Genomic DNA, 23,254 nt, shown 5'->3' on the forward strand with positions numbered 1-23,254 from the left:
CACCGCCACTAAACAAACAAGGAGCTTGTAGCCTAGACAAATCGTTTGCTTGTTTGTTGTTCCACCGTGGAATGTACTCCAACCTATATGTATAACTTTGCAAACGAGAAGCCAACCTTGCAGCTATGTTAGAAGTTCCATCAGGTTGTAGAATGTGCAACAAAGGCTTGTGATCAGCACGTAGTACCACATCTATACCCCAAACATAGGTCTTAAAATAATCCAAATCCCACACGGCAGCCAAAGCTTCCTCACTCAATAATCACAATCAGCATCTGGCAAACAACAGGACTCAAATGCTACGGGTTTCTCGCTAACTGCTTGGTTTTGTCACAGTACTGCTCCAGTGCCAACTGGCATTTACGGTCACAATGGTTTTATATTTGATGTCAAAAGGAGCTAATATCTTGGCTTTAGTAATTCCATAATTCCATCTTCCAACGTTTTAAAAGCATTAACTTGGTCATACTTCCAGTCATTTCCCCCCTTTCTCAAGAAGCTTCTTTATGCCTATGTTTTCTCTTAAAAATTCCTAACCAATTTGGCATAATCCTTGACGAGACCCATGAACGACCTCATTTCATTCTTATCCTTTGGTTCAGGTGCATTTATGATGGTGTTGACGAGATCAGTTTCCTGTTTAACCCGTTGGGCGGTATTCAACCTCATCCTTGACAAATTGGCGTAAGATCATCCTTGCTTTGGCCATCCTATCTAATACTGGTTTTAACCCAATGTTATGTTTATCAATAATTCACCCAAAAATCAGAATATCATAGAGGGGGAAAAAACTTGTCTCTGTTCTTTGAAAATGTCGGCCATAATTTGTTGGAATATACTTGCGGCTGAGAGCAAACCAAAAGCCGACTATGGTAGTTACAAAAGCCATAAGTCCTTTGGATTTTGAACGTTGTTTGACTGATGATGTGCACTTCAGAGGTCGAGTTTGGAAAAGTATCTCCTCCTGCCCCCTTTCAGCAGCAAAACCATCTCCATTATGTTACACAGAGGACAACTAGCTACAATAATGTTTTGGTTCAGTGCATGAAGGTCAACACAGATCCTTAATTTTCCATCTAATTACTTTGTTATAACTACAGGGGACACCCACTGTGGAGATTCAACTGGTTCTATTATTCCCTCATCTAGCATATCTTCAAGCATCTTCCTTACTTCCTCCCTGATGGCAGTAGGTATCCTCCTTGGTTTATGCCTAACGGGCTGTGCATCCCTTTTCAGCACAATCTTATGCACATATATCTTTATGCTTATAACTTTTCTTCACAACCTTCCGTGGCATTACTTATAATTTCCTCTGTGTTTATCTTCAGTCCACTATGACCTGACCTTTCCCTTGAAGATTAATGATAATATGTAGGTCATACTTGTAGATGCAGCCCAAGTCATGGAAAACAATGTCAGCCTACATATAGCCCAAAATTTCAATATTCCCTCCTTAATAATCACTGTGATTAATACCTTTAGGTCAGAGGACTTTCCCCACCCTTTTCTATCCATAATATTTCTAGTATTATGGTAAGCATCGAAGCTGAATTTACTGGGAGATATAATACATGTTTACCATTCATCAAATAATCAGCTTTTAGCCTACTATTTCTTTTAAAACCATTTTCCCCACCACTCAACACTTTTTCAACAAATATGTCATCTTTGTCAGCTGAAGCAGCATTGTTTTTTCTCTTTAGATCTACATATTCTGGCAAAATCCCCTTTCCTGACGCATTTGCTACACTCTATTAGTTGAAAACAATTCTTAGAGCCTGACTTGTGGAAAGTACTGCCACATCTACTGCATATTTTACTCTGTTCACATATCTTACTAGTTCCTCTCAATTTCTTGCTGGACATCTCGTGCCAGTGAAATTCATTCTGTTGACTACTGTCACGTCTTCATTTGCTTATTCGGTATGAAGCTCAGTGGTAGTGGTTGCCACATCTAGAAGTTTCCCTATTACATTCACTTCTATATTTTCATAGACGCACTGGACTCCTCGACGATCCCCAATCCTCTCCTGCACCTTTTTGCTATAACATTGAATGATTACTTGATCTTTTATTAGATCAGTCATTTCTCCAAATTGGCATTAAACAGTTGCATGAGAGGAGTTACAAAATCTTCGACTGGCTCTTTCTGTCTTTGCGGTTGTGTATAGAACTTGTGATGTACGTTGCTATGTTGATAGACTTGGCAAATCTAGACCCTAGCCTTTGTTTAGCTTCCTTATAAACATCTTCAATTTCTTGTCCTAGTTAATCTAGTAATATGGGTAAATATTTGAAGATGCACTGTCTTTTTACCACTTTGTTCAACAATAATGGTATTTTTCTAGTAGGACTGAAATCTTGGCCATCGAAAGCTATTAAATAGTTCTTAAAGTTGTCTATTCCTTTCAATGGATAGTGAGCCAGGTCGGGTTAAAACTGTGGGGGGTTGAGCAATGCCTTGGCTATAATCTATTTTCCTTAGAGTTCTGCTGCACACTTGCTATTCCCAAGTTTATTTAGTGTAACAGGTTTAATATCTTTTTGGCCAGCAGGTGGCAGTGTAGGTCAAAGGAAGCATAGTCGTTTTACTGTCTTCGACGGATTCCAATACTGGCAATAGTTCACCTTTTCTCCCATGCTGGAAAAGGCAGGGATGGGGTCATGGACCATTTATACTAACAAAACTAGGGTAAGCTGAGGCACAGCTTGTCAGAGTTGGGCATGCACACAGAATAAAAATATTCTAGCATTCCCAACAAGAATTTCCAATTCTCTTAAGGCAAAGGAGGCAAGGATTATGCTTTTCTTTATTCAATCTTTATTTTCAGCAGCCAATCAAAGAAACTTTTTTCAAATACTACATATCCCATGAATAGCCTGTACTCACATGTCCAACCATAGAGCCCATAGCCCTATATATCCACTATACTGCAATACAGCTTCTTCTTTCTTTGCTCCAGAATACAGAACAGTTAAACAGTCCGGGATCCAAAAGCGTTAGGCTCCTCAACCCTCCAGAAAGCAACCAGCGGTTCCAGCGGGAACCTTGCTAGAAGATCTTGGATTCATGAATCAAAGTCTTCTCCTCAGGGTCGGAATGTTGATCCTCTCATAATTCGCCAAGACACGCACATGGGCCACTTCCATAAACTTGTAACGATTACATGCACCAACTAATTTCTCGTTGTTTTCCGAAAAGAAGTAACAGGTAAACACTGATCTAATATAGTCAAATATCATAAACAAATTCTTCTAAGGGTGGGGAAAAATCCTACATCATATACAAATCTTAAACAGATACAAATTGTATGCAATTATATATATGGGTGGGATATGCATAGCCTATGTGTCCTTAATAGAATTGAAAATTCTGGTTGCGACTGCTAGAATATTTTTTATTCTGTGTCAGGCCCGGAGTGTAGGAAGTTGGCTGATAGTGTGCACAGAGTCCAAGGGTTCCCCTTAGAGGTTGATAGAGGCAAAATTAGATAATACTAATGTTCTATTTTGTGGTAGTGTGGTCGAGCAGTAGGCTTATCAGAGGGTAGTTTTAAGCATTTGTTGTACACACACAGGCAATAAATGAGGAACACACTCAAAAACTTAACTCCAGGCCAATAGGCTTTTAAACAGAAAAATATATTTTCTTAATTTATTTTAGAACCAGAAGATTCAAGATTTTAGGTAAGTACATAAAATGCAAGGTACTTCACACAGGTAAGTATATAACTTTGATTTAAAACAGTATTACACACAGTTTTGGTTAAAATGGCAGATAGCTACTTTAAAAGTGGACACTGCAGCAATCAACAGTTCCTGGCGGAGGAAAGTATTGGTTAGTTTTTCAGGTAAGTAAAGCACTTGCACAGTCAGTCTCCTGGGCATAGGCAGCCCACCGTTGGGGGTTCAAGGCAACCCCAAAGTCACTACACCAGCAACACAGGGCCGGTCAGGTGCAGAGGTCAAAGGAGGGCCCACAACACATAGGCGCCTATGGAGAACAGGGGTGCTCCGGTTCCAGTCTGCTAGCAGGTAAGTACCTGCATCCTCGGGGAGCAGACCAGGGGGTTTTTGTAAAGCACTGGGACACACACACACACACACACACATGCACACAAAATACACCCTTAGCGGCACAGGGGCTGTCAGGTGCAGTGTGCAAAGTAGGCGTAGGGTTTGCTATTGAAAACAGTGGAGGGACCCGGGGGTTACTCTGGCGATGCAGGCAGGACACGGCGGCTTCTCGGGCCAGCCACCGACTGGGCTAGGATGAGGGCCGCCTGCTGGTCACTCCTGCACTGGTAGGTGGTTCCTCTCGGTCCTGGGGGCTGTGGATGCAGTCTAGGCATCAGGTCCCTTTATTGTCAGGGGAAGCCTCTGGATCCTCTATGCAGGTGTCGCCGTAGGGGTGCAGGGAGGTCTACTCAGGGTGTCCACGTCATTGGAGTCACCTGGGAGTCCTCTCTGCGGTGTTGGTTGTCCTGGACTCAACCCGGGGGCGTAGGGTGCAGAGTGTGAAGACTCACCCTTCTGGCATGAAGTGTGAGTCTCTTTAAAGTTGCTTCTTTGTTGCAATTTTGTTGCTGTTTCTGGACAGAGCCGTTGTCCTCAGGAGGTTCTTGGTCCTTCAGGGGAAGGTCAGTCCTCTGAGTCCTCAGAGGTCGCTGGTCCCACTGGATGCGTCGCTGTGAAGGTTCTTTGAGTCTGGAGACAGGCCGGTAGGGCTGGGGCCAAGTCAGTTGTCATCTCCATCATCTCTGCTGGGCTTTCAGGTCAGCAGTCCTTCTTGTTGCAGGAGTCTGATTTCCTGGGTTCAGGGTCGCCCCTAAATACTAAATTTATGGGTGTGTTTAGGTCTGGGGGGCAGTAGCCAATGGCTACTGTCCTTGAGGGTGGCTACACCCTCTTTTTGCCTCCTCCCTGAGGGCAGGGGGGCACATCCCTATTCCTATTGAGGGAATCTTCCAAAACCAAGATGGAGGATTTCTAAAGGCAGGGGTCACCTCAGCTCAGGGCACCTTAAGGGCTGTCCTGACTGGTAGGTCACTCCTCTGGACTTCCCACCAAAAGTGGGGGCTGGCATCTCCACTTGCTGGGATGCCCTGGGGTGCTGTAACAAGAGGTATGAGCCTTTGAGGCTCACTGCCAGGTGTTACAGTTCCTGCAGGGGGAGGTGAGAAGCACCTCCACCCAGTGCAGGCTTTGTTCCTGGCCACAGAGTGACAAAGGCACTCACCCCATGTAACCAGAAACTCGTCTGGTTGTGGCAGGTTGGCAGAAACTGGTCAGCCTAACACTAGGAGTCGGACTGTTATTCAGGGGGCATCTCCAAGATGCCCTCTGTGTGCATTTTTCAATAAATCCCACACTGGGATCAGCGTGGATTTATTGTGCTGAGAAGTTTCAGTGTAGCCATTATGGAACTGTGGACTACGTAATTGACAGACTCCCAGACCATATACTCTTTATGGCTACCCTGCACTTACAATGTCTAGAGTTTGGCTTAGACACTGTAGGGGCATAATGCTCATGCAACTGTGCCCTCACCTGTGGTATAGTGCACGCTGCCGTAGGGCTGTAAGGCCTGCTAGAGGGGTGACTTACCTATGCCACAGGCAGTGTGAGGTTGGCATGGCACTCTGAAGGGAGTGCCATGTCGACTTAGTCATTTTCTCTGCACCAGCACACACAAGCTGTGAGGCTTTGTGCATGTCCTGAGAGAGGGGTCCCCAGGTGGCATAATACATGCTGCAGCCCTTAGAAACCTTCCCTGGCCACAGGGCCCTTGGTACCAGGGGGTACCAGTACCAGTTACAAGGGACTTATCTGTGTGCAGGGCTGTGCCAATTGTGGGAACAAAAGTACAGTTTAGAGAAAGAACAAAGGTGCTGGGGTCTGGTTAGCAGGATCACAGCACACTTTCAGTCATAACTGGCATCAACAAAAGGCAAAACGTTAGGGCAGTGGTTCCCAACCTCTTGATCTCTATGGACCCCCACTTTATCATTACTGGAACCCAGGGACCCCCAGTGAGTTATAACTGAAAGCCTGGGACCTAATCTGTTAATATTATTTAATTTTCAAAGCATTTGCGGACCCCCTGAGAAGCCTTCGCAGACCCCCAGGGATCCCCAGACCACAGGTTGGGAACCACTGGGGTAACCATGCCAAGGGAGGCATTGCCCTACACGTAGGCTCTGATTATGTTTGTGTAAGGCTGAGCTACCACCATAGAAGCAACGTCTACCATGGGGTTGTCATAAAAAGCCTTAAACATAGACTCCGATGACCAGTCTGCTGCTTTTAAAATATCATCTGAAAGAGACCTTAACACAAAAGATGCCAGAATGCCATTGTTCCTCTGCCAGAAAAACAGTAATGTCAATACTTGCTTCCGCTAAGAGCCAGCGCATCCATCTCGCTAAAGTAGCAGTTGTTACTGGGGGATATGGTTTCTGCAGCACAAACAATAATTGGCCTCTCATATTTGTATGAAATTCAGCAGCACTTGCCTCATATGCTTTACTCCATTGCACCACACAAAGTTTAAGATTATCCGGAAAGGCTGGGTAAGATAGTGACCTGGAATTACATATAGCCGGTCTGGAAAATGAAACTCCCTTGGGGGAGAAAATTCATCCCACCAGGTCTAATGCTCTCACATCTGACACTCGTTTACAGGAAATGAGACATAGTAGCTTGGCCAGTTTGGCTGATAACTGTTTTCTAGCAAGATATCTGTTGTCTGCCCAAGAATCTAAGAATCTCAAGACTATTAACATCCCATAAAACCGAATATTTCGGCTGAGGAGGTTTTACCATCCGAATCTCTCTTAATATCTTGCACACCAGAGGGTGTTCTTCAACCAGTCTGCCATCTATTGGTAAATGACCCACTGAAATAGCTGACCTAAAATTGTTCATTGACCGAAGGGACTAGCGAGGATAAAAAAAACGTACAGCTATTCTGCACTCTTTTCACTACACCAACTACACCAGCATCTCTATGCTGAAGCATATCTCTTGTGTGTTCCTGAAGACAAGGCTTGACTAATGTAATCATTAGCTCTTTGCAAAAGGCCAGAGAGAGAGAGACTCCATCTTTCCCTGAAACCTTCCAGGCCACGAGTGAGAGATGACCTGATTGGAACAGCAGATGTGGAAGGTCCCCTAGGTCCAGAAGGATGTTCCACAGCCACAGGAGTAGAATTGGGTAAACACATACTAATTCCAGATGCACTGGAAACCACGGTTGGGCTCTCCTCAGTGGAGCCACTAAGACCATCTCTGCTTTCTGGCATTGCAGCTGTGCCAGCACCCTGGGAATCACATAAGGTGGAAAGGCGTAACCCAGGAAGGGGGTCCAATCCTGGGGAAAAGCATCTGTGGCTCGTGCACCTGAATCTGGACACCAACTGAAATATATATTGGAATTTGACAGTTGAGGTGCGAATAAGTCTATCTCTGATGGAACCCAATGTTGGTGAATCGCATGGAAGAACTTTGGGTGAACTTTCCAGTCGCTGAAGTCTCGAAGATGTTGTGAATGCCAATCCGTAATTATAATTATAATTATATTGCATTGGCCTGTGAGATATTCCACCATTTCTGATACGTGATTCTGAAGACAAAAGTGCCAAAAATCTTTGGCTATCTGCGCAAATAGTCATGGTTTGGTTCTGCCTTTGTCCGTGCGAAGAAGTATGCAACAATTTGACTTCCCTGGATAAAAACTCCACCTGGAGTTCCAGGCAATTGATGTGGAGATTCAGCTCTGTCTTGGAACAGCAACGCCGCCCCTCCCTCCACCCTGTGGAGATCGGGCCGCAGTGGACACCCCAACGGCTGGCATAGGTCTCTATAATCACCTCCGTGGTCGAGCCATATATCGCTCTGCTGTTTGTCCTCCATGTGGTCTAACTATCAGGAGATTTCCGTGTTGGCTTCCTCCAAAAGAATGATCTGTTCTGAGTAGGACAGGCCATTGCGGAGATGTTGGATTTTTAGCCATTGAAGAGCGCAATAACGAAGGGGACCTGGGAAAATAGCTTGTATCGATGAGGCCAACAACCCCTGTGGATGAGCTGTGGACCTCATAATACAGTGTCTGATAAAGACTGATCTCAACTCCTTCTTGATGTTCCTGACTTTTTGTGGAGGAAGGATCAATTGGGCTGATGTGGAGTCCACCTGAAAACCTAGGAATTCCAAGCAGTGAGATGGACTCAAGATTGATTTCTGAGTGTTGATTATATATCTGAAGTCCTGAAGGAGGAGAATCGTCCACTCAAAATGTTTTATGGCTAGCTGGGGACCTTGGGCCTTGATGATGATGTTGTCCAGACAAATAAGACGAACCCCACCCCTCCAAGCTCTGATAGATTCCACTACTGGCTTCATGATCTTTGTGAAACAGCATAGGGCAGAGGAGGGGCTGAAAGGAAGGACTCTGAATTCGTAATAAACGTCTTGCCAATGGAATTGGAGGAAACGTCAGTAAAAATGAAAAAAAAAAGAGTGGTCAGGTAGGTGCCCTTTAGGTCCAGCTGAACCATCCAGTCTCCTTCTTGTAGGATGTCTCTCAAGAGATGGACTTCTTCCATGTGAACTGCGCTATTTAGCCAAGTAGAGTAGGTAATCAACATTGATTTGATATCGCTAATTTCATCTTGCTGTGTCTCGGCAAGGATTTCCTTCAGATCTGGAGCGTGAACCAAATGCCAAGCATGTGATAATTCTGGTTTTCCTAAAACGTTGTCGGGAGTATTATTACCCATAAGCATGATTTCCCATAAAACTGCACTATGGTCTGGCCAGGTTAAGGCGAGTAAAACTGGGTTAGACATGTCAGGATTGTTTGAAAATATGCCATCCAGAGTGTGACCTGCTGAATGGATGGAACCAAGCACATGCTGTTCAAAACCTATTCCTAGGAGGATATCTGCTAGAATTTCACTGTCAAGGTCAGACCGATCCTCCAAATAAAAGTTAAAATCACCTAATAATGTGAATTCTGATTTTGACTGAGAGGATTCTAAAAGAGACCAGAAGGCTTGGCTAAAGGCTGTTCTAGGCCATGGTGGTCAATAAAAAGGAGGCCATTAAACAACTGAGACCTGATCTGTCCAGGTTTCAGTGCCAAAAGCCAGGTCAGGCTGATATGTGTCCAGAAGTTCGGCGAATTTGAAGTGGTGCTTAACCAGTGACCTTGCATTAATTAGCACACACTTAGCCCTAAAACTGGTGGTGGATGACTTGTCTATTGGGACCTGGCGCATAACTGTTTTGGGGGATGCTTCTATAGAGAAATCAGTATGAGGAATTCTAGTATTGCATTCCTGGCAAAAGTCCCAGAAAGGGTCAGAATTTGTGAGGCTAGGTTTTTGGCAGATGTGGGCTTTACCTGGAGGTTTTGAGCCAGCAGATCGCCCTTAGAGCAACTCTGTATCCCCATAGTATGAGGATTCAACCAACCAGGGGGGCGGGCCCTGGGCTTGATCCAGGCGTGGATGGGTGTAGACGGGCTTGCCTTTGGTGCACCTTTCGGGTAACATTGGTGCAGATGTGCTCTGTGGTGACTCAGACAGCCCATCATAGAGAGGGCGTGTCCAAGGGCATACCAGAGCACATCGCTGATGCAGTGCACAAAGCAAAACAGGTGGGGGTAAACCAAAATTGAAACTGGTGTCCAGCAACATCAATCACAGATCACAGGCTCCCCTGCAACTGTTAACGCAAAAGTAAGGCAACATAAATTAGGAGAACGGTAACACATAAAATGGTAAAAACCGGGGCTAGCCCTCTACTAAGATGGTGCCAGACAGGGACAGGAGCCAGCCAACTCCCAAAACCAGCACCAAGGCGCTTACAAGGAACACATTTGAGTGGCAACTAACCTTATCACATGCTGTGCGGCCATGCTCTGTGGTGACTTAAGTAGCCTGTCATAGAGAGGGCGTGTCCGAGGGTGTGCCAGAGCACATCACTGATGCAGCGCCCAAAGCAGAACAAAATTCAAACTGGGGTCCAGCAACCCCAATCACAGATTACAGGCTCCACTGCAAAGTGTGCAATACTGGTAACGCAAAAGTAAGGAAACATAGATTAGGAGAAAGGTAACGCATAAAATGATAAAAGCAGGGGCAAGTGCTCTACTAAGATGGTGCTCGAAAGGGACAGGAGCCAGGCAACTCCCAAAACCAGTGCAGAAGCGCTTACAAGAAAACACATTTGGGCAGCAACTAACCTTATTACAGGCTGCGGCGCAAGCGCGATCTGTGGTGACATAAGTAGCCAGTCATAGAGAGAGCGTGCGAGAGCACAGCACTGATGCAGTGCGCAAAGCAAAACAGGTGGGGTAAAAACAAAACTCAAACTGGGGTCCAGCAACCTCTTGCTGGCAGATATGTGATTGTCCATACTCCGCTACTTCTTGTGGGGAAACTAATATCGTACACCTTGTGTGTTTGATGTCCCCTAGATCAAATGTAAGTACCTTTGGTTGTTTACAGTTTGCGCCACGGTGTGTTTCCACTTCCATTTGCTCGGGCCAGGGCTGTCTCCCTGCCTAGAGCCCTGAGAGGAGGAAGAATCGGCGTCAACTGGCCTGTGAGTCGAAGAGTGGTCATTTGGAGTGCACTGTAAGCATGTTCTTTGGTCCGAGATATAGCTAATTTATCTAACCTCTCAGCATGGGGGCCCTTAGTAGTTTTAGAGCTAAGCTTGTCTGGTGCGATCCCATCACCGCCCTCAATTGTTAGTGGGGTTGAGGGTATCCAACCCTGTTGCTTTACAAAACGACATAAGTGGAGCTTCAAGGGCTCAATGGCACGCACTAGGGCTTCATTAACTGTATGACGCACTCCAGCATTCAGTGCTTCCATCAGATTCTGTTCCAAGGATCCTGTGGGATCATCATAAAAATATTCCTCTTGACTGCAACGCAGCATTAATGGCCTTGAGAGGGAAAGTGTGTCAGTGTGCCCAGTCAAATTTGTAATAATTCACCTATCTGGGAGAATCATGGGGAGTAAACAACCAACAGACCCCCAAGCAGGTCAAATCACTGCCTAAAGCAGAGTTATAATCATTGAAGCATGGAGGGAGGACCTGCTCACAACTCTAGGCAGAGCCTATGCCAAATTTTCCAAACTTGGGGAAGTTATTTTCCTCTCAGGGTGTCAATGGGAGCATGATATTGAAGGGCTGTGGCACGAGAAAGAAACTGCATCTCACTGCATTCAAATTTGCTCACACTGTCCGATGGCGTCAAAATGACAGAGTGTACGTGCATGCGGGCTGCCCTTCAGAGGAATAGACAGAGGACAGTGCAGTAGAAAGCTGCGTTGTTCGCATTTTCTCTCTCCCACTACACAATTGAAAGCGCGATCGGCACACCGCCCCGCTGGAAGGTTATGTGCTCCCTAAGGAAATGTGGCAAAAACACTATCTGATGCACAGTCCATAAACTGCTTTCCGAACGTGCCGCAAACACATGAACGCGCTGAAGGAATATCTGACAGGACGCGCGGCAAAGCAAAAGGACAATCGCATGCTCGCGCAGCCTGTCAGCGACTACAATAAAACTTCACATATACTGCTATAACCGGCAAGCGAAAAGGAACTCTCCCACACAAGTAACATTAATATGAAAACAAAAGGAGTGTACTTAACTGGCTGTGAAGCAGCAAAGAAAGAGGATGCTGTATTGCAGTATAATGGCTATATAGGGCTATGGGCTCTATGGTTGGACATGTGACTTTTGGGTGTTCATGGGATATGTAGTATTTGAAAAAAGTTTATTTGATTGGTTGCTGAAAATAAGGAGTGAAGAAAGAGAAGCATAATCGGAATCTCCGGTCCTGACATAGAATTCATGTACCGGTTGGTGAACAGCTTGCTACACTACAGTCGCTCATTAAAAAACAAAAATCACACCAAGCACAATAATCACAGCGCCCCCAACTGTTGCCTGCTTTTCTTTTTGGTCTGTCTTATATGTGGGTTCTTCTCCTCTTTCTCGGTGCACGTTTCTGCTGCTGCTTGCAGTCCTCACAAAAGTTGTTAATAGATCCCCAGGGAAACATCAGTTTCTTGCTGTAGTTTATTACAATCCACCACAGACAGAAGAGGCTTTGTGGCCACATAGCAGAAAAACCATGTGTCAGTTGACAGGACGACTTCATTCACAGTTGGCTATACATATCACTCTTGTGCCTCCTGTCATTCTTCTCAACGTTGAGTTGTATTATCATAGATATCCATTTCTTAACAGAATATGCCATTATATCATCAGTATAAGAATGTTAACTGCATATACTTGCTGAGTTCCTTGAACTTCGGTATGTGATTCCTCATTGTTATATTTATTCTTCTAGTCTACATTTCCATATCTGGTCTCATAATTCTCTTCCCCTATCATCCCAACATAAAGAACATTTGAAATCCACTGTATTAATTATTTTTAACTTTTAAAGAATTTTACAAAAAAAAAATACAAAAGACAAATATAGCCATGTCATACAGTTATAGTTAAAAGACAATATGATACCCAATTTGCACATACAGATGTGTTACATGTTGAGGTTCATCCCACAAAACACAACAGTGTTTCTAGCCTCTCCATCAGCCTCTAGCCAATGGTAATGTTCTAGTGTTTTATGCACACCGTCAGTTGTCTACCCTTAGTAAAGTGTTCTCCTTGCTTCGAGTAATCATTGTTCCCTAGCTTGCCAGAAGTCCAGGATAGATTCTGCTCACCCTAATAGGTTTGAGGTACATGCGATAAATACAGTTGAAATGGATCAACTTAAACCTTGTGTTTCCATAAACCCCCTTAATCAGCACTCAAGCCCTCTTCCAGTGTAGTTAGTCTCCCTAGGCTGCTCTGGCTCTGAAAGCTGTGTAAACCCGGACCATTTGTAAAGCTTTTTAGAGCCAGGTCACTAAGTGCCCCCGTGCCCAAACTAAGGATTGGTTTCTGTCTGTGAATGCATCTCAAGAAAATCTCTTTGGTAGTCCCAGCAAGCCTGGCCTACCTGAAAAACTGTCTTTTCCTGGGCTGTAGATTGCACAACAGGTGACACCCTCCCTCATACCACAGTGGGAGTGCCATGTCTGTGCACATATGCTTAAAGGATTGCAACACCCAGTTCCAAATCCCTCGCAAAGAATGAGTGCTTCATAACTCTGGGGACTATCATCTCCCAGGCGCAGACTGTCTGCTGCAGGCATACTTGTCATAGATCTGCGAGCCCCTCATCAAAAATTTAATCACCAAGGTGCCATTGATGTTCCCCACAAAAGACACGTCTCCCAGTTGTCCTCATTTGTGGCCATTTTGCTTGTGTGCTGTATATCTAAGGTAGCTTTGCTGTGCTCCGTTACCCCATACCAATGATATCAGGAGTTTTAGTGTTTTGAACGTCTTTAAGGGTAGCAAACATAGCAAACTTTGCACCATGTTCAGTCACCATGGTAGAAATATTCTCTTCTACTGTCCCCATGGCTGATAATGGCAGTGTATTCCGCTGGATTCCACCAATAAGACTTGGCACGCGCAAAGCTTGCGGTTAGCGAAAAATGGTGCTGCCCGAGACCAGGAGAGACCTGGTGGACTCTACCCAAGAGGGAGGAGTCAGAGGGGGCTCTCAGCAACTCAGAGAGCCCTCAGAAGACCAGGAAGCGCGCACAGGAGTCCCACTGCATGGGTCAAAGAAGATACAAAAGAAGGCCCACGCAGCACTACAACAAAGGCTCCCACACTGCCTGAGAACCATGCAGGAAGCTGTGCATCGCAGGATAGAGTGTTGGGGGCTGGAGCTGCACGGTGCACAAAGAACTTCGTAGAAGGATGCCAACAAACCTTGGCAACTGCAAAACATACGGTACATGGGGGTACTGTCTTGCATGGGAAGGCAAGCTCTTACCTCCTGTGAGGCAGGACCCTCGCAGCTCGTCAGGAAAGGGGACCCACACCGCCGGTCGTCGTTGCAGAGAGGTGCCTGCTGCAGCATGGGAGTGACTACTTCACTCCAAGGGAGATTCCTTCGTTCTTCTGGTGCAGGCTGAAGACATGCTGTCCTCTGAGGATTCACAACCGGTAAACAGTTGCAGTTGCTGGAAGAGCTAAAGATGCAATGTTGCAGATGTCGTCTTTGCTTCTTTGTTGCAGGTTGGAGAGTGCCTAGAGGGTCCAGATGCAGTTTCTTCAGTGAGATGGTGAAATAAAAGATTCAGAGGATTCCTACTGGAGTCTTGCAATCCGAATCTGAAGTACCACCCAAGAGAGAGACCCTAAATAGCCCTGAAAAGGAGATTGGTGAGCTCAACAGGTAAGTGCCTATCAGGGGAGGGCTCTGACTTCACCTGCTGGCCCTGAGCACTCAGCTGCTCCCAGAGTACCCTGCCAACTTGAAACCCAAGATGGCAAAACCCAGGGACCCTCTGGAGGAGCTCTGAGCACCATCACCCCTGGGATGGTGATAGACAGGGGAGTTGTTACTCCCGTTTTCTTTGTCCAGTTTTGCGCCGGAGCAGGGACTGGGATTCCCTGAGCCAGTGTAGACTGAATTATACAAGGAGGGCACCAAATGTGCCCTTCAAAGCATTTCCAGTGGCTTGGGGAGGCTACCCCTCCCAAGCCTGTAACACCTATTTCCAAAGGGCGAGGGTGTAACACCCCTCGCCGAAAGAAAATCCTTTGTTCTGCTTTCCTGGGCTTGAGCTGCTTGAAGGCTGGAATGGCAATACTGGGGGCCATCTTAAGGAGCGCCTAGAGTGCATGGAATCATACAACCAATGCTTGCAAAAGCCTTTGGGTATGATTCCAACATGTTTGATAAAGAACATGCCTATGTTTGGCGTTACCAATATGTAGCTAGACATAGGTATTGACCTTTGTCCAGTACACGCGTAAAATGTCATCCCCGCACTCACACAGTCTGGGAAAATGGTCCTTGAGGTCTTGAAGGCAACTCTGCTAGTGCAGGGGTGCCCTCACACACAGGTACTCTGCGCCTTGCCCTCAGGGCTGGAGGGCCTGCTATAGGGGTGTCTTATTAGTGACCTGGTGCAGTGTAAATGGCAGTGAAAGGGTGCATGCACCTTTTCACACATGCTACAATGGCAGTCCTGTAGAAGTCTTTGCATGGGCTCCCTATGGGTGGCAAAAGATATGCTGCAGTCCATAGGGATCCCCTGGAACCCCAATGCCCTGGGTACCTAAGTACTATATACTAGGGACTTATAAGGGGGTAGCAGTATGAAAATTGTGGGTGAAATAGTGGGTTACCAGTATGCAACAACCATAATTTAAGGGAGAAAGCATAACTACTGGGGTCCTGATTAGCAGGATTCCAGTAGATTCCAGTAGATCCCAGTAGGCCCCAGTAGGCACAGTCAAACACACTGACAAACAGGCCAAAAGTAAGGGTAACCAAGCTAGAAAGAGGCTACTTTCCTACACTTAATGAAAAAACGTTTCCGCTTATCTGTAAGGTCATTTAAGCATCTGGATCTATTTACCTATCCAGTGTTAATATCCAGAACTTCTCCAGAAGGAGGGGAAGTCTGTCCAGGTAGTACCACCTTATCAGGATGAGGTAAGGTTACAGATGATGAAGTATGCCACAAAAGAGTGGGTAAGGTTTCCTTATCTAAAACTATTGGATCAGTTGGGACTTTGCTTGTCCCCTGTTGATGCTGGCTGCCATGGTCTTTGGGAGATACTGTTTAGATAGGTACGTTGTGCAGTCTTTTCCTGATTTCCTGCCACTCCCCCTTTGGTGGAATAACCAGATTCTGATTATTACTAATGCTTCTTGATAATGACGTCTTCTGACAGCCTTCCACAAAATCCTATCTTATGGAATACATTGGTAACAAATAATTCACTTTTTCTTCATTTTCACCCACTTCCACAAAGTAATACATGATGGGTTTAATGCACATTCACCTCAGTGCTACTATTGGTTATCTCTTTTAGATGTCTGTTGACAGCCTCACAGTGCCTAAAATAGTGCATATTTCCGCCATTTAGTATATTTAAAATATTTTATATTTGATCCACTTTTTTGGAAAGACTGAGCCGTAGAGTTGTTAATATTGATCAAATAACTTCCTAATTTCAAGGTGCAAAACACAACCTTCATGTTCTTTTATGCTTGATTATAATTAATTGCAAATATCTGATTTATGTTTTAGATTCTTGGAGTATTAAGTCAAGATGGTATAATGCGCTTTATCAACATTGAAACGTACAAGATAACTTTTGCTATTGGCAGCCATGATGAGGGGATCAGCACATCAGCAATTAGTCCCAACGGGCGATACATTGCTTCTGTAATGGAAGATGGTAGCCTGAACATATACAATGTGCAGGCATTGACCCAAGATATAAATAAGGTACATTATAACACAACAGCAACCTCTGTTTAGTTTTTTTGTGTTTATTTGACATGCAGATATGTTGTAAAATGTAAATTGTGCTGCTTTTAATATTTATGTACGTATGTCTGGCAATCTATTGTCTGACTTGTTCATGTTGGGAACAACACAAGGTAATGGTGAAATGTTCCTCTAGAAATTGAACTCTAAATCAATGGATTCCACTAAACTTAAAGGGCCTGCTTCGTGGTTCCATCTTCTTTTTCGTGTCCCCATGTTTCTTCTGGACAGCTACTATTGCTGAAATTCTAGCTAGGTAATTCTTGAAATGAGTGTCAGATTTTACATCCAGTGTTTATTTAACCTTCCAGGGTTAGCTGCATTGGCTCAGTCTAGACCCCAACTTGGGTATTCTGACCTACGAAAGCCAAATGATTGCATCTCTGACTCATAATACAGGTTGGTCTCCATCCCTACTGATGACCATGCACCTTTACATCTCTTGTGAGGCATGCGCTTAATCCATCTGAAAGTTTAATGTGCATTTATAGTTTTGTTTTTCCATCAAGCAATGGAAACTAAAACCTCCAATGGCCTTCCTTTAAAGTGGACGTGGAACCTGCGATCTTTGTGTTTTAGATTTCACCTCCATATTCTTGTATTTTATCTGTGTAGCATCTTTGTTTATATGTCTGTGCCTGAGACGCTTCAAGAAGAGCACAGTTGGCATTCCTACTGCCGAAACAGACATTGCATGCATGCTTTATTGCGTACAATGCCTGTTTTATGTTCTGCAATGCCAGCCTCTTCTCACTAATTGGTATTGCCTGCTTTCCCTAGACCATGGAGACCAAAATATACTATGGGATGAGTTTTTAGATGTCAGACATTTCAGGAAAGAGGGGAATGTACTTAATTCATATATTTTACATATATTTTTAACTACTTCAGTCTGCTTTTTCACTTCCGTGGGTGCACAGTTATCATCTGCCTTCACCCACTCTCTCAAAGAGTGTCTCATTATCCTTAGCAGACAAACCAATCTTCCCAGGTTTCATGGGGCTCTGTATTATCAAGGTATATCAGTAGAGCAATGTTGGGATTCTAGATTTCTCACAGCTCTTTTGTTTCTTTTGCAGCAGTGCAGACAATAAAGGAGATAATAAACAAGATAACATCTGGGTCCTGGGAGGGGTGAAAGCAGCCAGAACAAGAGTGTCTCTTAGAAACAAACAGAAAGACTCATCCGCAATACCTCTATATATACAAGCACGGAAAAAGAGAAGAGAAGGGGTGGGTGTTTGGGGGTGGATCAGAGAAACACAGCCATTTGAAGCACTAGGGAATTGTCATATAAGAGAAATAACAATATGTTGGCCAGCGTATGAAGAGGCATGCATCTCCTCAACAGTGAAATCAGCAAGTTCTGCTTTAAAGCAACTGTAGTAGAGATGAGAAGGTGTTGTCTTTGGGTGTGCTTGAACAAGAGATATAGGGGGTTATTACAACTTTGGAGGAGGTGTTAATCCGTCCCAAAAGTGACAGTAAAGTGACGGATATACCACCAGCCGTATTACGAGTCCATTATATCCTATGGAACTCGTAATACGGCTGGTGGTATATCCGTCACTTTACCGTCACTTTTGGGACGGATTAACACCTCCTCCAAAGTTGTAATAACCCCCATAGTGTCACTTGTAAGGAAGAAACCCCATACTACCTCAAGTGTGTGATTTGTTTGTGTCAGGCTACTCAGTGGATATCCAATAGCAGTGAGCACTTTACAAGCATATTGGTGTCATAGTCTTCCAGGACGTTTACAAGCTTGTGAGAAATTGGGTTGCTGGTTGAGGGGGCTGTGAGCCCTTCTCAGCAACAGCCACAATCCTGGTCAGGATGAACCACAACAAGTTAATAAATTAACCTGTGCTGAGCCTGCTGGTAGCTTGGCACAAAAGCAATCAGTCTTAACTTAGAGGCAATGTGTAAATATTCATATAGCACACAAACAGTAATAAAAATAAAACAGAGCAAAAGAAAATGTCACACTAATTTAGAAAAAAAGAGCAAAATGTAATAAATTATTTGACACCAAAACCACTAACTTATAAATCAGTAGCAACTTAAATGTGCAGTTTCAAAGGTTCACAAAAAGTATGTCTCCTAAAAGCACCACTCTCAGTTATCTGATCATGTGCGACTGGGGGAGAGTTCAGGCTGACCATGATGAAGCATGGGCTGGATACATGGACCAGGTTAGTCCCACTGAAAGAGTTACCTTCTAAAGTCCAGCGCAAATAGTTCTGTTCATGTTGGAGGAGGCTGCAAGGAGCAGGGAGAGCATCATGAATGGTCGCTGCTCTAGCATGAAGAGCAAGCTGATCGTCGCAGACTTACATTCGTGTTGGCGGTCATAGCAGGCTGTCGATGTTGTAGTATGAAGTGTAGATCTTGGATTGCTGGTTGTCGCTGGCAGTCATTGTAGTGTGAAGAGTTGGGTTCACCAGAGGTTTGCGTGGGCAGCAAGATCTTGATGTGACCAGGCCCGTCGCAAAGAGCCCAGAACTTTGGGATTTCTCCATTTATTTTAGGACAAGCTCAACTGATGCCACACTAAGGATCCTGGACCTGCGAGGCACCTCATGGGGTTCAGTAGCTCACTCCAGCAAATGCCAGCAGGGGTCAGACAGGTCCAGTACAGCAGATTATTTGAGCAGTTACAGGGAGAGCTCTGGAGCATGTTGTGCGTCCCTATACATCATACCAGGAGACTAGCTAACTAGCCTTTGGGGTCACTTGGGTAGCCTGGGATGAAGGGTGCAGGGCCAGTCTTCCTTCTCAGACAGCAGGACAGTCCTCTGGCAGCAGGGCAAAACTCTGGCAGCAGGATGGGCCTTCTTCTGTAGTATCCTCAGGTCCAGGACTGCACTGAAGAGTGGATGTGAGGGTCCTGTTTTTTATACATAGTGGCCCATTTAAAGTGGGTGAAGCTTCTGTAGTTTTCCCCTTACAGAAGTGTCTAAAATTTCTTTCCGCCTTGTCCTGGTACCAGTCTGTTTGACGTCACAATAGGCTAGTGTGAAGTTCTTTGTGAGGGTGCCTGGCCAGTGCCTTTGGTGTGTAAGTGTGGTAGATGACATCTCCCCACTCCCCAATGAATTCAGGATGGCCCATCTGGCCAACACCCCAGACCTTCTATTGTGATACTGTCTGGGTGGAATACAGAAAGGCCAACTGCAAACTACACCTAGTCATGTGACCCAGGAAGCAGGCAGCAGGCACCAAATGGTTAGGACAAGAAAATGCCAACTTTCCAAAAGTGGCATTTTCAGAATTGTGACTTAAAATATGACTTGTTCCAGAACAAAAGTTAGGACTTATTAAATATAATAAGGTAACACAATGGGGGTGTGGCCAGACAAGATGGCCGATTAGATGCCTACTTAACGCTGCTGCCGGCGTCTAACAAATCCTGCCCATATCCTGAGCTGTCCTAAGAGGAACAACACCCAGGCAATGTGACTCTACATCGTGCCCCCCCCCCCTTCCACCACTGAGGGCTCCTTAAAGGGATTCTGAGCCACTTGGTGAAAGTTGCTGCTGCCCTGTGAGAGCGGGTGGTTGCCATTTTAGCCCCCTGCGGTGGTGTAGCTCTGGAAGGTGGGTGAAGGTCATTCCTGGAGCCCTCCGCCCTGGAAAACATGCATTCCTGCTGGACAGGACCCCATACAGCCCAGAGGTGAAGTGGTGAGGCCCTTGACTGCTGTTCTTCCCAGCGGTGCTGCCTTTCCAAGCTGGGCTGGACGGATGGTGAGGCGGCCTCCAAGTGAGAAGCCCTGTGGAGCTAACAAATGGGTGGCTTTGTCCTGTGCTGTGGCCCGGAAGCTGGCTGCTGTATTGTCTGGGGCGGAGGTGGGCTCTCTGCGAGGTGCGATGTCAACTGGGGTCTGCCCTCGGGTATGACGGACTGTCAGCGAGGACCGCCTAAAGGAGGTGTGGCGTCTGCGCTGTTTTAGCACCTGTGACGGGAGAAGGCCACTACAAATGTGCAACAGTGGAACCACCTGAAGCACTCCTAATGGCCCAAAGATTCCTTACTCACAGCCGCAATGTGACCCCCTGGATGCGTGCCCTCAGTTGATGTGAGGTGCGGAGGAGCTAGTGATGGCTGTGTCCATGTGCTTCCGCTGTTCCCGGTAGTTGCTACTGTAATGCTCATACTGTGAGTAGGGGTGTGGGAAGCACCCCGATCACTGGCAACGAAGGACTGACCATTGGTGGGAGGCCCTTGTTCGGTGGGGCCCATGGACGACTGGCTGAGCCTGGCTTGAGGTTGTGAGGTCTAAATTGACTGAGTGCCCTGCATTATACTTAGACCAGAGAAGACGAGTTGCTTGGCTCTCCCCGGAGGTGGGGTTATGAAGTGCGCCTAGCGTATCTGAGACGAGGACTGGTTTGCACTGGGGGGACCTGCTCCTGAAAAGACTCACCGGGGGGGCTGTGGTCCCATTCCTCTGTACAGTTGACCCTTCCTCTGGGTGATGCGGCCCCTGGCAGGACCAGCAGCAGGCCCTGTGACACCCTTGGCCCTGGGCTTTGGGGCTGGCTGGGTGGGCCAACTGTGAGGGGTAGGTCACCCTCTATTTGAGACTGAGATACCCTTTGAAGAGCCTGGGCCCCCTTCATCACGCAGTGGTTCTGAGAGGCCTATTACTCAGGGGCCATCCTGGAAGATCCTGTGGCGGTGACCGCCCAGAACTTGACGCTGAGGCATATATACTCTAGCTCTTTGGGCTGGGGTAGACTCTGTTGTTTCTGCCATGGGGAAAGATAATGGTACCAGGCCGGCTCAGGTAAACAAGATACTCATCTATACACAGAGAGCCCCCCTTGAGGGACAGGACAAGGCTGGGGCTCCAGCTCCTGGTACTGAGAAACAGGTTGGGGCGGGGTCTTTTTTTTGGTGGACCTAATAATGGTAATTCATAAATCCTGTGATGAGCTGACCCACAAGATTGACTCTGTTGCTATAGACGTTAACCTATTCCGTACTGATTTGTGCAAGGTAACCGAGCGAGTGACCACTACAGAACACAATGTGAACACCTTACAGCAGGAAGTCAGCACTCTCCGTGACACTATAATCCGCCTACAACAATAACTAACTCACCTGGATGATAGAATTGAGTGCTCTGAGGGGAATCCCGCAGGAACAATTTATGATTTGTGGTTTTCCCGGAGATAGTGGAGGGCCAGTACTGGATTATTACAGTCCTGATGCCAAAGAGACTCTCCAACTTTTTCACGATTGTACATGCACCTAGGGCCCTCACCCCGCCTCCGAGACCCAGGGCTCCTTCTAGGGCAAATATTGCACGGTTGTTCAACTTATGCAACAGGGATGCTATCCTTTGACTACCAGCATAAGAGGCCCCTTAATGTTTGAAGCCATCCTATCTCCAAATACCCTGACTGCACACTGAGAGGGTGCAAGAGCAGAGGAAGACTTTTTTGTCAGTTAAGAGTCCGCTCAAACTGAAAGATAGCCTTATGTTCCCGGCGAAACTGAGGGTGCAGGAGAAGGTTTTTTTTTTTTTTCCACAGCCGGAGATGCCAGAGACTGGCTAGACTCGAAGGGGGGCAGATCTTCCCAGGAATGGTCCCTGGCAGACTCATCTCGACCGATCGACGCAGAGCCAGGCAACATGCCCCAGCGGCTACGTGGTTAGTGGAAAAGTCAAGAGGACCGCAGATAGACAGAAAAAATCCTGGTCTTCCCTAATGGCACTCTGCGGGTCACAGACATGGCCTCTGACTCAGAGGTGATTTCTCAGGGCATACAGGGCGATCAGGAACTGGACGGAGATGGCTTGCCTGGGGCTTAGGCCCAGTTGGGCGTGGAGCTCATGGACCTGGACCTCACTGTGGCGCTTTCCCTCTGCTCCTCACTGCTGCGGACCTGCAGGGGGTCCAGTGGGGCTGGGGTGAGATGATATAATGGAACTGGCCCTATGAGGTACTGGGAACTATTTGATTCTTGCCACGTATTGGTGATGTGGTTTCTTTTCTATCTATCTTTCTTCTTTTCTTCTCTTTCATGTTTCTGGGCATGCTGGCAGGGGTGCCTACACCTTAGAGGCTGGTAGACACAGGGAGGGGGCTTGACTGATTTGGCCTCGCACCTTCCCCGAAGACCTAACCTGTTGCAAAGCACTAGTTTGAAAAGGGTGTTTGGTTTGAGGTACTGTTTTAAGGTGTTTTTTCTTACTTGATTTTTAAAGTTGTAGTATGGGGTGGTGATTGTTGACTTCTATCTTGTCTGAGTTTGGATGGGGTGGTTTGGCAGCTCTGCCCAAGGGTTAGTGGGGATACAGGGAAGAGTATAGAACTCCCAGTTGAGATGTTGTTTGGGGTATAGCGCTGCTTTTTTGTAACCTGTGCCTACAGAAAGGGCTTGTCAGATCAGTGTATGGGGTGTGTGATTGTGGACAACTATGGAAGACGGGATGATGGGATTCTGAGCTTCATGAAACATGTCTGTTCCTGTGACAAAATGTATCACTTCTAATGTCAGAGGAATAGTTCACTATGAGAAACGCAGGTGTGTGCATGCTTACTTAAGACAATACAAGGTGGCCATTGTATTCCTTCAGGGAACAATGCGTAGGGGGAACTGTATTCCTAGCTTGCGTAAACGTTAAGGGGGTACATTTCTGCTACTTCATAATCTGACTATACCCGAGGGGCGCTTACCTGGGTAGCCTCAGGAGTGCAATTCCAGCACAAAAATCATATAGTGAATCCAGAGGGCCAATATGTGATCCTCTATGGGACCCTTGGTGGCCGCAAGATTTTATTTATG

General features: G+C 46.0%; 1 protein-coding gene across 1 annotated transcript in view; it reads left to right on the forward strand.

Moving 5' to 3' along the window:
* Positions 1-23,254, forward strand: part of TBC1D31 (TBC1 domain family member 31) — a 578,066-nt gene that overhangs the window by 150,395 nt on the left and 404,417 nt on the right. Inside the window, exon 7 of the mRNA XM_069220688.1 lies at positions 16,210-16,410. Coding sequence (XP_069076789.1) covers positions 16,210-16,410 — 201 coding nt within the window. The remainder of the gene's footprint in view (positions 1-16,209; positions 16,411-23,254) is intronic.

This window comes from Pleurodeles waltl, chromosome 2_2 (genome assembly GCF_031143425.1).
Source record: "Pleurodeles waltl isolate 20211129_DDA chromosome 2_2, aPleWal1.hap1.20221129, whole genome shotgun sequence".
Lineage (NCBI taxonomy): Eukaryota > Metazoa > Chordata > Amphibia > Caudata > Salamandridae > Pleurodeles > Pleurodeles waltl.